Raw genomic sequence first — 13153 nt, 5'->3', positions numbered from 1 at the left:
CCAGATGGGCCAAGACTCAATCACCATGGCCAACCCTCAATGCAAAGAGGATGGGAAATGTGGTCCAGCCCTGGGAGGAACTGGATTTTAGGGGAGTAACAGATATCCCCCCAGACTTTCCAGAGCACTGATCACTACTCATTCATTAACCTTTCAAAACAGGTTCTTCCAGGTCAGGACAATTGCCTGGAGCTGGGGGTTTGCAGTTTAGTCAGAAAAGGGATAAAGCCTACAAATTGGAGATGGAGGGGAGGCAGGAATAAATTTCCTTTGTAACATTTTTTAAGTATGATATATCACTGAAGACTTGAGAATCAGCTAATTTGACAAACCCTCTTCTTCCACTTAAGGACTCAGAAAGACAAGAGCTTAGGGTGGCTTTGCACAGCTGGGCGGCCTCCCAGCAGTCAAGATGGGATATATACCAGGCCTGCTGGACCCTTCGCAGGGCTCTGCAGACAAGGTCTCCCCAGCCAGGCACAGTTTGAGCCCAGACACCGTTCCATATAAAGTCATATTTAGAGACTTCCACTCAGCACAAAATTAGCAGTGAGAGCTCAGAGTTGACCATTCAAGGACAAGAACACCCTGCCATGTAGGGGGTAGCGGCAGTGAGAAAGACATGGCCTCTGCCTCCCGCCACACATCCCAACCCACCTCCAGTGAGCAGGACATGGCCCCTGCCCTCGATCCATACATCCCAACCCACCTCCAGTGAGCAGGACATGGCCCCTGCCTCCCTCCACACATCCCAACCCACCTCCAGTGAGCAGGACATGGCCTCTGCCTCCCGCCACACATCCCACCCCACCTCCAGTGAGCAGGACATGGCCCCTGCCCTCGATCCATACATCCCAACCCACCTCCAGTGAGCAGGACATGGCCCCTGCCTCCATTCATACACCCACCCCATCTCCAGTGAGCAGGACATGGCCCCTGCCTCCCTCCACACATCCCATCCCACCTCCAGTGAGCAGGACCTGGCCCCTGCCTCCCTCCACACACCCACCCTAACTCCAGTGAGAAGGACATGGCCTCTGCCTCCCTCTGCACATCCCAACCCACCTCCAGTGAGCCAGACATGGCCCCTGCCCTCGATCCACACATCCCAACCCACCTGCAGTGAGAAGGATATGGCCTCTGCCTCCATCCATACACCCACCCCACCTCCAGTGAGCCGGACATGGCCTCTACCTCCATCCACACACCCACCGTACCTTCAGCCCTCCCAACCTCAACAGCCTCCCATCAACACCTATCCTGGTATTTGTTCTAAGAAAGGGAAAAAAGCAAATTTTCTTACAAATGAATGACTTTTCTTATTTTCAATGAAGGACTACTGAGGGCGATCATCTAAAAGTCAAAGCTGTCAGACTAGAGAGTAGGCTCTGCAGAACAGATGCTGTCTCTTCCTGAGGCTGAAACACAAAAACAGATCCAGGAGATTGATTTTTAAGGCAACTGATCATCCATGAGCAAGGTTAACTCATAAGTTAGGTTGGTGGCACTCAAATCCCATCTCCGGCTATGTTCTTATTCAGATAAATGATGGTTTGTGGACAGATGACATTTGTCCTTTAACCAAGATTAAAAACAGAGTGTCCATAAAGGAAGCACATGGCAGAGTCAAACGACACAGAATTTAAGTCTGGAGGAAGAAATTTCTTACCAAACTTTTAGAAGACTTTAGTATTATTGGCCAAATAAATAATTTCATAAGTGGATTATATGCTTTTAAACAGCAGAAATCGGTTACAAAATTCCCCTGCACTCAAGTTTTAGGAGAGCTTTCCTAATGCATTATTAACTAATGAGTGAACCAGTGCATTAATCATGAAAGCCATAAGAAACAACATAACTAGACATGGTGCCTCATGCTTGTAATCCCAGCATTTTGGGAGGCCAAGGTGTGAGGATGGCTTGAGACCAGGAGTTCAAGACCAGTCTGAGCAACATAGTGAGACCCCCGTCTCCATGAAAATAAAATAATTGGCCAGGCATAGTGGCATAAGCCTGAGCCTCCTGTGCCTACTCAGGAGGCTGAGGTGGGAGGATCACTTGAACCCAGGAGATCAACGCTGCAGAGAGCTATGATGGTGCCACTATACTCTAGCCTGGGTGACAGAGCAAGACCCTACCTCTAAAAAAAAAAAAAAAAAATTTAACTTTTTTAAAAGAAAAAAAATAACCACAAGCTAAAATTACAGATGTTGAATGTTGAGGAGGTAGAAACCAAATCAAATATGTAAGCACACAGACAGAGAGAACATTTCCCCACCCTTTTTTACTTACCTTGGCATTGAATCAACCATTAAAGTACAATGCATGCATACTTACCGACAAAAACCAGAAATGTTTTTTAAACCCTGAAATTTGGCCAATAGTTCAAAGAGCTTGTTCAAGATTCTTGCCCTAAACATAAGGAAAGTGACAAGGGAACAATTTATTACAAAAAAATACTGATTGCAAGTCTGTTACATGCAGGCACAGATCACATACATGGTTTTGTTTAACCTTATAACAACACTGTGAATTGGGTATCATGATCATTTTGTAAATGAGGAAACTGAGGCTCACGAATTTGGATAGTGTGTTGTAAGTCAGTTCAGGCTGCCATAATAGAATATCACAGACTGGGTGGCTTAAACAATGGACATTCATTTTCTCATCGTTCTGGAGGCTGGAGTTCAAGATCAAGGTGTTGGCAGGGTTAGTTTCTGGGAGCCCTCGCTCCTTGGCTTGCAGATGGCCACCATCTCCCTGTGTCTCATATGGCTTTTCCTCTGTTTCTGTGCACCCCTGGTGTCTCTCCCTCTTCGCATAAGGATACCAGTCCTATTAGATTGGAGCCCCAACCCTATGGCCTCATATAACCTTTAACTATCTCCTTAAAGGCCTTATCTCCAAATACTGTCACCTTAGGGGTTGGGGCTCAAGCCCCATATGGATTTGGTGAGGACACGATACAGTCCATAATAGATATCATGGCCAAGAGCCCACTAAGAGTTGCTAAGTAGTAGAGCTAAGCCTGTCTGAATCTAAAGAGGACTCCTTCATCAGAGCTTACTGCCTCTCCCATGCCACAGTGTCTCAGAGTTGGGAGGCATCCCTCTGTGAGAGCTGACTCAGTAGAACCTGCTGGCAGGGACACAATTTTGCAGCAATAAGCTCCGTCCTGGTGGGCAGGATGGTGAAGTACTTACACAAACTAGATCGAAGAGCACAGAAGTCCAAGTCAACTAGAGGCCTATCCAGATGGTGTGGAATAAAAATGGCTTTGTCTACTTTGTTTATAGCTACACAAATGGTATTTGGTTTCACCAGCCCATACAAAGTGTGCCGTTCCATTGTCCTCAAAGAGCCAGCCTTTCATTCAGTGTTTCTTTTCTTTTCTCCAAACCACCAGCTAACGTCCTGGAGGGCGACTCCATGGATCAGGACGTCGAAAGCCCAGTGGCCATTCACCAGCCAAAGTTGCCTAAGCAGGCCAGGGATGACCTGCCAAGACACATCAGCCGAGACCGGACCAAAAGGAAAATCCAGAGGTACGTGAGGAAAGACGGAAAGTGCAATGTTCATCACGGCAACGTGAGGGAGACCTATCGCTACCTGACCGATATCTTCACCACCTTAGTGGACCTGAAGTGGAGATTCAACCTATTGATTTTTGTCATGGTTTACACAGTGACCTGGCTCTTTTTTGGAATGATCTGGTGGTTGATCGCATACATACGGGGAGACATGGACCACATAGAGGACCCCTCCTGGACTCCTTGTGTTACCAACCTCAACGGGTTCGTCTCTGCTTTTTTATTCTCAATAGAGACAGAAACCACCATTGGTTATGGCTACCGGGTCATCACAGATAAATGCCCGGAGGGAATTATTCTTCTCTTAATCCAATCTGTGTTGGGGTCCATTGTCAATGCATTCATGGTGGGATGCATGTTTGTAAAAATCTCTCAACCCAAGAAGAGGGCAGAGACCCTGGTCTTTTCCACCCATGCAGTGATCTCCATGCGGGATGGGAAACTGTGCCTGATGTTCCGGGTAGGGGACCTTAGGAATTCCCACATTGTGGAGGCTTCCATCAGAGCCAAGTTGATCAAATCCAAACAGACCTCGGAGGGGGAGTTCATCCCGTTGAACCAGACAGATATCAATGTAGGGTATTACACGGGGGATGACCGTCTGTTTCTGGTGTCACCGCTGATCATTAGCCATGAAATTAACCAACAGAGTCCTTTCTGGGAGATCTCCAAAGCCCAGCTGCCCAAAGAGGAACTGGAAATTGTGGTCATCCTAGAAGGAATGGTGGAAGCCACAGGTAAGATGTGTTCTATCCTGGGATGGCTGTGGGATAGATGCTCATTTTAAACTGGACCTGATGTTCTTATCTATTACAAGATCTAGAATACTGAACCTCACTCAATATTGACAACATCCCCTTGCTTCATGACATAGTATGCCTACATGTCTCACCTGAAGTATATCCACCAAGAAGCCTAACCATTTAGTTTTTTAAAGCCCTTTGGAAAATAAATTAATGAACAATGAAAAATCACCATGTAATATATTTTAAGTCTCCAAATATTTACCTAAATTAAATTCTGATCTGTCTCTAAGGCATGTTTTAAATGGCCTTAAAACATTGCTAATTTAATTAAATACTTGGGGTTATTTGTTACCAAGTTAGAAGGAGGAAGTTAAGCCTTTCAAAGGAAGCCTGACAAACTGCTTTAATAAAAATGCAATTTCACCCATTCTTTGAGAGTCATTTATAAGGCCTATAGCATTGGTTTTTCTTTTGTATGAAGTGAGTGCCTAGTATCTCTCCACATTCAACCTGCTGAGCTCCCAGTAAGTATAAAGCTGCAGACACAGTAAATAACTCTAGCAGAAAAGAAAAAAGTTGAAGATCCATTCATCTTAATCCCGCCGGCCCTCCTGCTGTTAATGGCTAATCATTGGGATGTTTTAGGGAAGATGATCTGCTCAGGAAATAGAGAAAATGGTCTGTTTTTACTGACGTCTTCGCTCATGTCTGAAATTTGCACGTTACACATCCCAACAGCAAAGCAGGTTCTGCCCATGTTTGTATGTAACATCCCCCAAAACAGAGCCATCAGCTAGGACTCAAGATAACCATAGTGCCTCATGGGGAAAGTATAAACCAGAACCCTAATTCATTAAGGCCTTTATTGTTCTTTGAGGTAGTAATAGTGTCTTTGGGGTCCTTTTTCCTGATACCATCAGCCCTTTTATGCTTTTAAGTCTTCAGCTTGAGATTCAGGTGGTTTATATTGTCTGAAATTGCATGACCAGCAGGCTGGCCCATGTTCTTCATCAACCTGTGACAAGTAACTTAATCCTGTGATCCCTTTTAGGGAAAAGCCATGGGTCCCATGTTTCGACAAGTAACTTAATCCTGTGATCCCTTTTAGGGAAAAGCCATGGGTCCTATGTTTCTACCTCCCTGTACCCAACAGGCAAGGTCACAACCTCTAACAAATTTCTTTTACGGTGGTGGTGTGAAACTTTTGCTATAGGGTTTTTAAATGCAGCAAACAATGAAAACGTGAGTAAAGGGCTTTGCATGGAGCTCAATGGTAGGAGCGGTCTCCTTTCCATAGAACAAAAGGCACAGGAACCTAATCGGAAAGTAGCTTTAAAGAATAACAAAAGTCACTGTTGCAAAATAAGACATAAGTGCTCCAGGTGTTAACAGGACTATCTGTACCTTGAGCCTGATTTGGGGGTGCATTTGTGCGGCAATAGTTGGGTGGAGAGGAGGGGAGGAGGAAGGGAGATAGAAGGGAGAAGTAGAAGGGAAGGCAGGGAAGGGGGAAAAGGGGAGGAGGGAAGGAGATAGAAGGGAGGAGGGAGGAGAGAAAGGAGAGGGGGAGAAGGGGAGGAGGGAGGGAAGAGAAAGGGAGGAGACAGAGAGGAGGAGGGGAGGCTGGGGAGGAGGGAGGAAAGAGAAATAATTCAAACAGGGAGCTGTCACTTTCCTACAGACCAGAAACTTCCCCAACCTCAGCTGAGCACAGGGACTCTGGATCCCCCTAGCGGCCACAGAGCTACAGCCTCTGACACTATGAACTGACCACTCAGGATGCAGTTTTTCTTTTCCCTTTTCACCATAAATTCCCCCAAGAGGACATGAGAGAGGGCAGTGTCTCCAAGCTCAAGAAGCAAAAACCACTGGAGACGTACCCTCTGGTTACTGATGCTAGTCTGAGCTTTAAATTGTGGGAGTTAAGCTTTGTGCTCCCTCAAACCAGAGCCCAATCTCTGTAAAATAAATGAATCTGGAATAAGCAAATTATCTTTGTGATGTCCCTGAGTCAGAATTCTCCCTGGGGCAGGCCCTGGCTTTCTGATGACAGCTGGTAATGAGTGAGCCTTTCCAAAGGGAGGAATATGGTTTTCTTGGTAATTAACAGTGATACTTGCCTCTGAGCACCCTATGGCCTTTCTACAGCTTTCATAGAGAAATCTGAGTAATTACTAGCAAAATCAATCCAAACGCTCACCCCATCCCTGGGAAAAGGCAACTGCTACTCATTTTCTTTTAAAAAATAGTTTTCTAATTTCTAGACTGGGGCGGGGCTTCTAGAAAGTTCTGGAGGTGTCTGGAAACTGGAAGTGTCTTGGTCTTTTCCTCAAGGGAATCGTAAAACTCAGTACCCCCAGCACAGCTGATCTCTTACGCTTCAGCAGGATACTGTTTCTTTGTGAATGAAAAGCTCAATTAGGATTTATGGGCATTAAACAGGCCCTTAGGGGAGAAAAATGCTTCAATCTCTCAAAACCACAGGAAAAAAAAATGTGGACCAAATGCACACTCGAGGAAAACAAATTCACAGGGATCTAATTATTCATTGTAGTGCTGGACTGGAAATCAGGAGCCGTGATAATAGCAAGCTGACACAAAACAGCTTCCCCTGCGCTCATCACTTCTTTCAAAAATGTCGCAGTTGACCTTAACCTGCTGTGCTCAGTGGTCTCCACGAGCAGGCCTCTTCCAGGGAGGAGGGAAGGCCCACATGGCCACCTTCACGCGGTGCCCTCTTCCCTGATAGGAAGCAGGCATCCTGGGCACAGGATGAGCCCAGCGTGGTGTTTTCCGGAGACCGGAGTTGTCCCGCAGGAGGCCACCTGGGTCCTTCCCTCTGCTGGGAGCTCAGGCCCGGTGCAGGCGAGTGGTGCTCTGTGGATGCACTGCCTTCCAATGCCAGCCGCATTGCAGGGTCAGGTTCCATTTTTAGAAAATGAAAGTGGGCTCCTCGAAGGCTGGAAGCGAGCCCCCCTTTCATGGCCTTGAAGGGACTGCACAAAAGACAGACCCACGCCCACGCAGAACAGCCCCGAGTCCTTTGTGAATGGCTTTGGCCTGGTCCCGCCTGAAGTCAGGAGGGACATGCCAGGCGACCTTTCAAGAACCTTCCAGTCATGTGGTTCTATTTTTGAAAATGAATCAAACCCTGGAAAATTCTGACACCAGCCACTCAGACATCTAGGAGTTGGCTGTGTCTCATCTGCAGATATATTTTTAAAGGGGGCCGTTTATGTTCCTGACACATGGGCGATTTTGAGATAGTGGTGTTTACAGAAGGTTTCATAGCTACGTAAACAAACGTGCTCAGCAGCTGTGGCCCATGTGTGTTAAAATAGTAAAGCATTCATATAGACTGTTATTTATAGAGGGCAAATGGGCCTCGAGGCAAGATGACAGCCACGCAGTGCTGGGCTTGCTGCCAGTCAGCCCCCACTACGGCCTTGCTGATTGACGAACTTCCACATTTACCCCCAGCGATTATACAACTGCGACAGGCAGCACTTGCCCACTCCTCGGCAAATGTGCCGGCAAGGATGAGTCCCCGTTAAGCCTTTTGGTTATTTTACACTTCTTTTGATGGAACCTATCAGACTTACACAAAAACAGACCCAGTAGTATCACTAACCTCTGTGTCCCCTTCATTCTGCTCCAGTGATTATCAATTCAGGGTCAAACTTGCTTCCTCTGTATCCCCACTCATTGGCTGCCCACCAGAATCACATCATCTTCATCTGCAAATATTTCAGTATGTGCCCCTAAAAGATAAGGATTCTTTTAAAAACATAGCTATCATACCATTATGACATCTAAAATAATGACCAATGAATTAAGATCCAACATCTACCAAGTGTTCAAACTTCCAATCGTCTCTTACATGTCACAGTTTTTTCTATTTACAATCAGCTTGTTTGAATCAGGATACAAATAAGGTTAACACATGGTGATTGGTTGAGATATCTTGTAAGCCTCTTAATCTATGACTTCTTCTTCCATCTGTTTTTTTTTTCCAATAAGTTTTTCTTAAAGAAGATAACTTCTGAAAGATTTAAATACTGCATAGAACACTGGGGAGAGTGGAGGATGAAACACACCAGAGAACACTTTATAGACAAGGAGGCAGGGCCAATTAATCGGAAGTTGCCATCTGGGAGTTAACAAGGAGGACAGCCAGTGTTCACTGGAAATAGGTGAAGGCAACCCATCACCCATCCTTTACCACAGAAAAGCTCAGTTCTGTCACTAGTATAGCTATTCCCAGGCAGAGAATTTTAGTCACATAAATCACACCACAGATCATAAAACTTTTGAGTTGGAGGGAATCTTTGCCCATTTCACAGATGAAGAAATGGAACCTCAACAAGACCCGTGACTTGGCTAAGGTCAAATAGCCACTAGCAGGGCAGGACCTTGAAAGCCACAGCCACCAATGGTGTTGTCGGGCACTCTGTGTTCAGTGCCCTTTGCACCACGAGTGCTGCTGATTCATGATGATTCGGCAGAGAAATGCACCCAGAAAAGACACCTGATATTTCTTTTCTTTTCTTTTCTTTTTTCTTTTTTTTTTTTTTTTTTGAGACAGGGTTTTGCTCTCGTTGCCCAGGCTGGAGTGCAGTGGCGTGATCTTGGCTCACTGCAACCTCCGCCTCCTGGGTTCAAACGATTCTCCTGCCTCAGCCTCCTGAGTAGCTGGGAGTACAGGCATGCACCACCACCGCGCCCGGCTAATTTTGTATTTTTAGTAGAGACGGGGTTTCTCCGTGTTGGTCAGGCTGGTCTGGAACTCCCCACCTCAGGTGATCCACCCACCTTGGCCTCCCAAAGTGCTGGGATTACAGGTGTGAGCCACCGCGCCCAGTCAACAACTGATATTTCATGTGCAGATGACTGGTATTAATGTGCCCTCAATTCTTTTCTCTCACCATTAGTTCTTCCTTTCCTTTAAGGTTCTTCTGTTTCCAAATGTTATCAATTCATTTTTAAATTACGTAGACATTGACATGAATTTTAAACAACTATATATCAGAATGAGATGTACCACAAAACAATTCTGAAATCAAAATTAAATAAGCATTGTCTACAAAAATACCCCTGGAAGAACATGATGTTCTGTCAGGTCTGATTTCCAAGCACATTTTTCTTTACTGTAATCAAAAATGCCAATCTACCCTAGCAGGGGAGAATATGAGATTGCAGCCTTTGAAAAGATAAGACTGCTGAGGGTAAGCATCACCATGCTCTTAAACTGTTTCTAGTAATGATATTTCATAGCCGCTACATTTTTCAAATCTTATTTTTCTCCTTTTGATAATTTACTGCTGATCCCTCCATTGCCAAGCCATTATCTCCAATTTTACCATTTTTTATCTTAAGAGTTATAACCCCAACCACCCAGCCTGGGAAAAGAGTTAATTGGTGAGCTCTGAAATGCTAAGAACTTGGGTGAAACTCTTCATAGAGGCATCTTCCTGGACAATCTCTATAAGGAGTGATTTTTTTCAATTTAAAGACATATGAATATGTTTTTCCTAGGTCAAAATCTGCCACCCGTAAATCAAGAAATCCAGCTCTCCTTTCTTTTTGAGCATTAAGTGTAGCTCATTTATTCAGGGCTTCCTTCCAATATGTCTATCTCATTATAATATATCCCAGTAGTATCATTGGCTGGCTGGGTAAAAACTGGTGACAACTGCTCCCCAAATATGGTAAACTCTCTATAATCCTCCACAGCTTGGGGACACTGTGTTCTGGTTCAACAAATGTCTTAACAATTGGATTTTGGATGCTATGGTGCACACATAGTCTTAACTTTTCTACCACTCCTTCCAAAAGGCAGGCTACTGTAAGAAACCTAGCATTATAACTCCACTAAACATTTCCCATACTTTAGAAGACAAGGAGTCAAGGTCACCGTATATTACTGTGATTGAAAAAGGCAAAAATTGTTCATTGTTCACCAATACCAGAAAATCCATTGTTCTTCCTTCTCCAAATGGGCCATAAGAAGCCACTAAATTAGATGCTCAATAGAAGTGAGTGATGATCTCTCAGTATATACAATGTGGAATTCAAAGCCATTGGACAAAATTGGACTAGCATCTAAATTTAGCTCAGACCCAAACTCTAAAGTCAATACTCATCTTCCAAAGGAACAGCATCATCCAAATTAGGAGATGAATGTCAAATCGTGTGAAGTCTCTAATTAGCATATCCTTAAACAAATAGAGTTTTATTATTTCCTAGGGCATTCAGTAATACAAGTGCGGACAGCAGGTTGCCAGCAAAGCAGTTTTACTCAACAATTTCTAATGACCAGAAGAGGATCACTGGGGAAAGCTATGTAAATTATTCACACACACACACGCACAGATACTCCCCCCACACACACACACTCCTACACACATACACGTGCATACACATGCACACACAAATACACACGTATACATACATGCACACACACATACATGCATACACATGCACACAAGTACATAGACACATATATACACATGCACACATACACACATGCATACACATGTGCACACACATATACACACATGCATACACATACACACATGCATACATGTGCACATGTAAATACATGCACACACAAATACATGTACACACAGGTATACACACATGCACATGTAAATACACACACATACACACATGCAACACAAATACACATACACACAGGTATACACACATGCACACACATGCACACACATGCACACACAAATACATATACGTGTATACACACACATGCACGCACGTGCATACACATGCACACACAAATACACATACACACACATGGATACACATGCACACACATATACACACACACACACTTACTAAACAGCTAAGCAGCCTGAGGTGCTGCTTCTTCAGTCAATCATGCCCTTGCTCCACAGTGGCACACCCACCCACTTATAACCTTGTTTGTTATATTAATTACTTAGTAAGCTTCTTTTTCCAAATTAACCTCTCTGGCTATAGCTCAGTTCATCTGTGCCCCTTTGTGTCATTTACAGCATCAGGCCATCCTGGGTTCAAGCCACAGTTGTTCCCTTCCCTGCCTTACATAACCTCTGTCTGTCTCCATTTCTTCAACTCTAAAATGGGAACAATAATGGTACCTACTCACGGGTAACCTTTCAACCCTCTGAATTCCATTAGAGCAGATCATCTCTTCCTCTATAGACCACACAGGCGAAAAACAAGAAAGAGTAAAGCTTTGCAGGGACAGGAGGCCGGGCAGTCGGGAGGCCCAGTCCCAGCGAGCATCTTCATTGTCCCCAGGGAACTTGCAGTTAGTGCTGTGATAGAATGACAAATGACTCCCCTCTAAAACCACTCTGAATAGTCAAAACAGCGAGTGTTAACCTGTGAGCACCAAGCCACACAGTGCACAAGCACAATGCAAGGGTAAAAGCCAGCCTGGCCTCTGCCCCGGCTACCTGCCATGAATGACAAATCAATGGGATCTGAATTAATGAGAATCACTGGACTCAGTCAGAAAGGACTTTGCATTCCTATAGATAGTAACGTCTCATCATTCCAATTTCTGCCAAAAGTGGACATGAATGTAGATTACTCCCAGGTCTTCTGAGGCAACTGTTCAGTGAGAACAAGACTAATCGTTTACATTTGAAAACAATATGATTTCTATATTCCCATTTCCTCTCCTAGATTTTTCATAAGAATTCTGAGGTATCAGCTGATGTTCCAATTTAGAAAATGCATTTCTGTGCTGTTAACTCAACCAAATAATATTTACTTTCATGGTTAGTTCTTATAGATACATCTGCTTTAAAGTACAGCTATACTTCAACAAAGTGGACAGTAAATGTGAATTTCTATGTAGCCAATTTCATTATTCTCTGTTTACATAGAAAGAATGATAGATACTATATCAGTCTGCTTTGGCTAAGTTATGCTGCTGTAACAGACAACCCCAAAGGCTGAAAACAGTGGTTTATTTCTCATTCGCACTACATGGCAGCAGCAGCTGGTTACAGCCTGTTTTCTCCAAGATGCAGACTGAAGGAGCAGCCCCTACATAGGACACACCGTTCTTAAGTCAGGGAAAAACAAGAGGCAGGGCCAAACACTCGCTTCTGCTCACAATTTGTTAGTCATAGCAAGTCATATGGCAGCGCCTAATGTCAATAAAATGGGGAAATATAATTTTTTCACAGGAGCTTCAAGTAAATCATTGAGAGCAACAATTTCAGTTTACCACAGATCGCCTCATGGTTTTGAAAACCAGTAAGCTGAGCTGAAAAATTTTTTGTGAGTTAGGTTTTGAAATGTGTGGTAGTCATTAGTATGTTCACCAAAAATTCCCAGCTTTCATCCTTTCAGACACGTATTAGATTGCATTTCCCTATTCTTGTTGAACAGGGCTATGCGACCAGTAGTCCCATCAATAGAAACATTAAGAGGTGAGTATCCCTCTGGTGGAAACTTTACAAGCCAAAGTGTGTTCCCTTCCCACTTCTAAGGCTCTCGTGGAAGCACATGTCACAGAGAAGCTTCTGTCCTCCTGACCCTTGACTGGCTTTGGAGAGTAGACCTCAAGCCAAGTCCCATGTGATATACAGGATGACTGAGAAATAACCTTATGTTGGGTTAAGCTACTGAAATTTGGGTTGCTTGTCACCAAGGTAAAATCTAGCCTATCTTGCCTGATATAAAATGTCACATTAACATTTTGACAAGTTGGCCATTGTATACTGCCAAGCATACTAGACTTGCCAGGAAACGAATCTGTAGCTGGCTACTTTGCAGAACTTCTCCTCTAGCCTTTAAATTCTT

At 44.2% G+C, this 13153-nt stretch overlaps 1 protein-coding gene and 1 long non-coding RNA gene across 4 annotated transcripts in view; one reads left to right on the top strand and one right to left on the bottom strand.

The window, feature by feature from the left end:
• LOC130541116 (uncharacterized) overlaps positions 1–3411 on the bottom strand; it is a 30027-nt gene extending 26616 nt beyond the window's left edge. For both annotated transcript variants that reach the window (XR_010111104.1, XR_010111105.1), the window contains exon 1: positions 1304–3411. This is a non-coding gene — a long non-coding RNA (uncharacterized LOC130541116). The remainder of the gene's footprint in view (positions 1–1303) is intronic.
• Positions 1–13153, top strand: part of KCNJ6 (potassium inwardly rectifying channel subfamily J member 6) — a 312281-nt gene that overhangs the window by 202209 nt on the left and 96919 nt on the right. For both annotated transcript variants that reach the window (XM_003823940.6, XM_034948186.3), the window contains exon 3: positions 3407–4327. In XM_003823940.6, coding sequence (XP_003823988.1) covers positions 3407–4327 — 921 coding nt within the window. The remainder of the gene's footprint in view (positions 1–3406; positions 4328–13153) is intronic.

Source organism: Pan paniscus, chromosome 22, assembly GCF_029289425.2.
Source record: "Pan paniscus chromosome 22, NHGRI_mPanPan1-v2.0_pri, whole genome shotgun sequence".
In the NCBI taxonomy this organism is placed as follows: Eukaryota; Metazoa; Chordata; class Mammalia; order Primates; family Hominidae; genus Pan; species Pan paniscus.
This window is presented reverse-complemented; position numbering and strand designations above follow the sequence as displayed.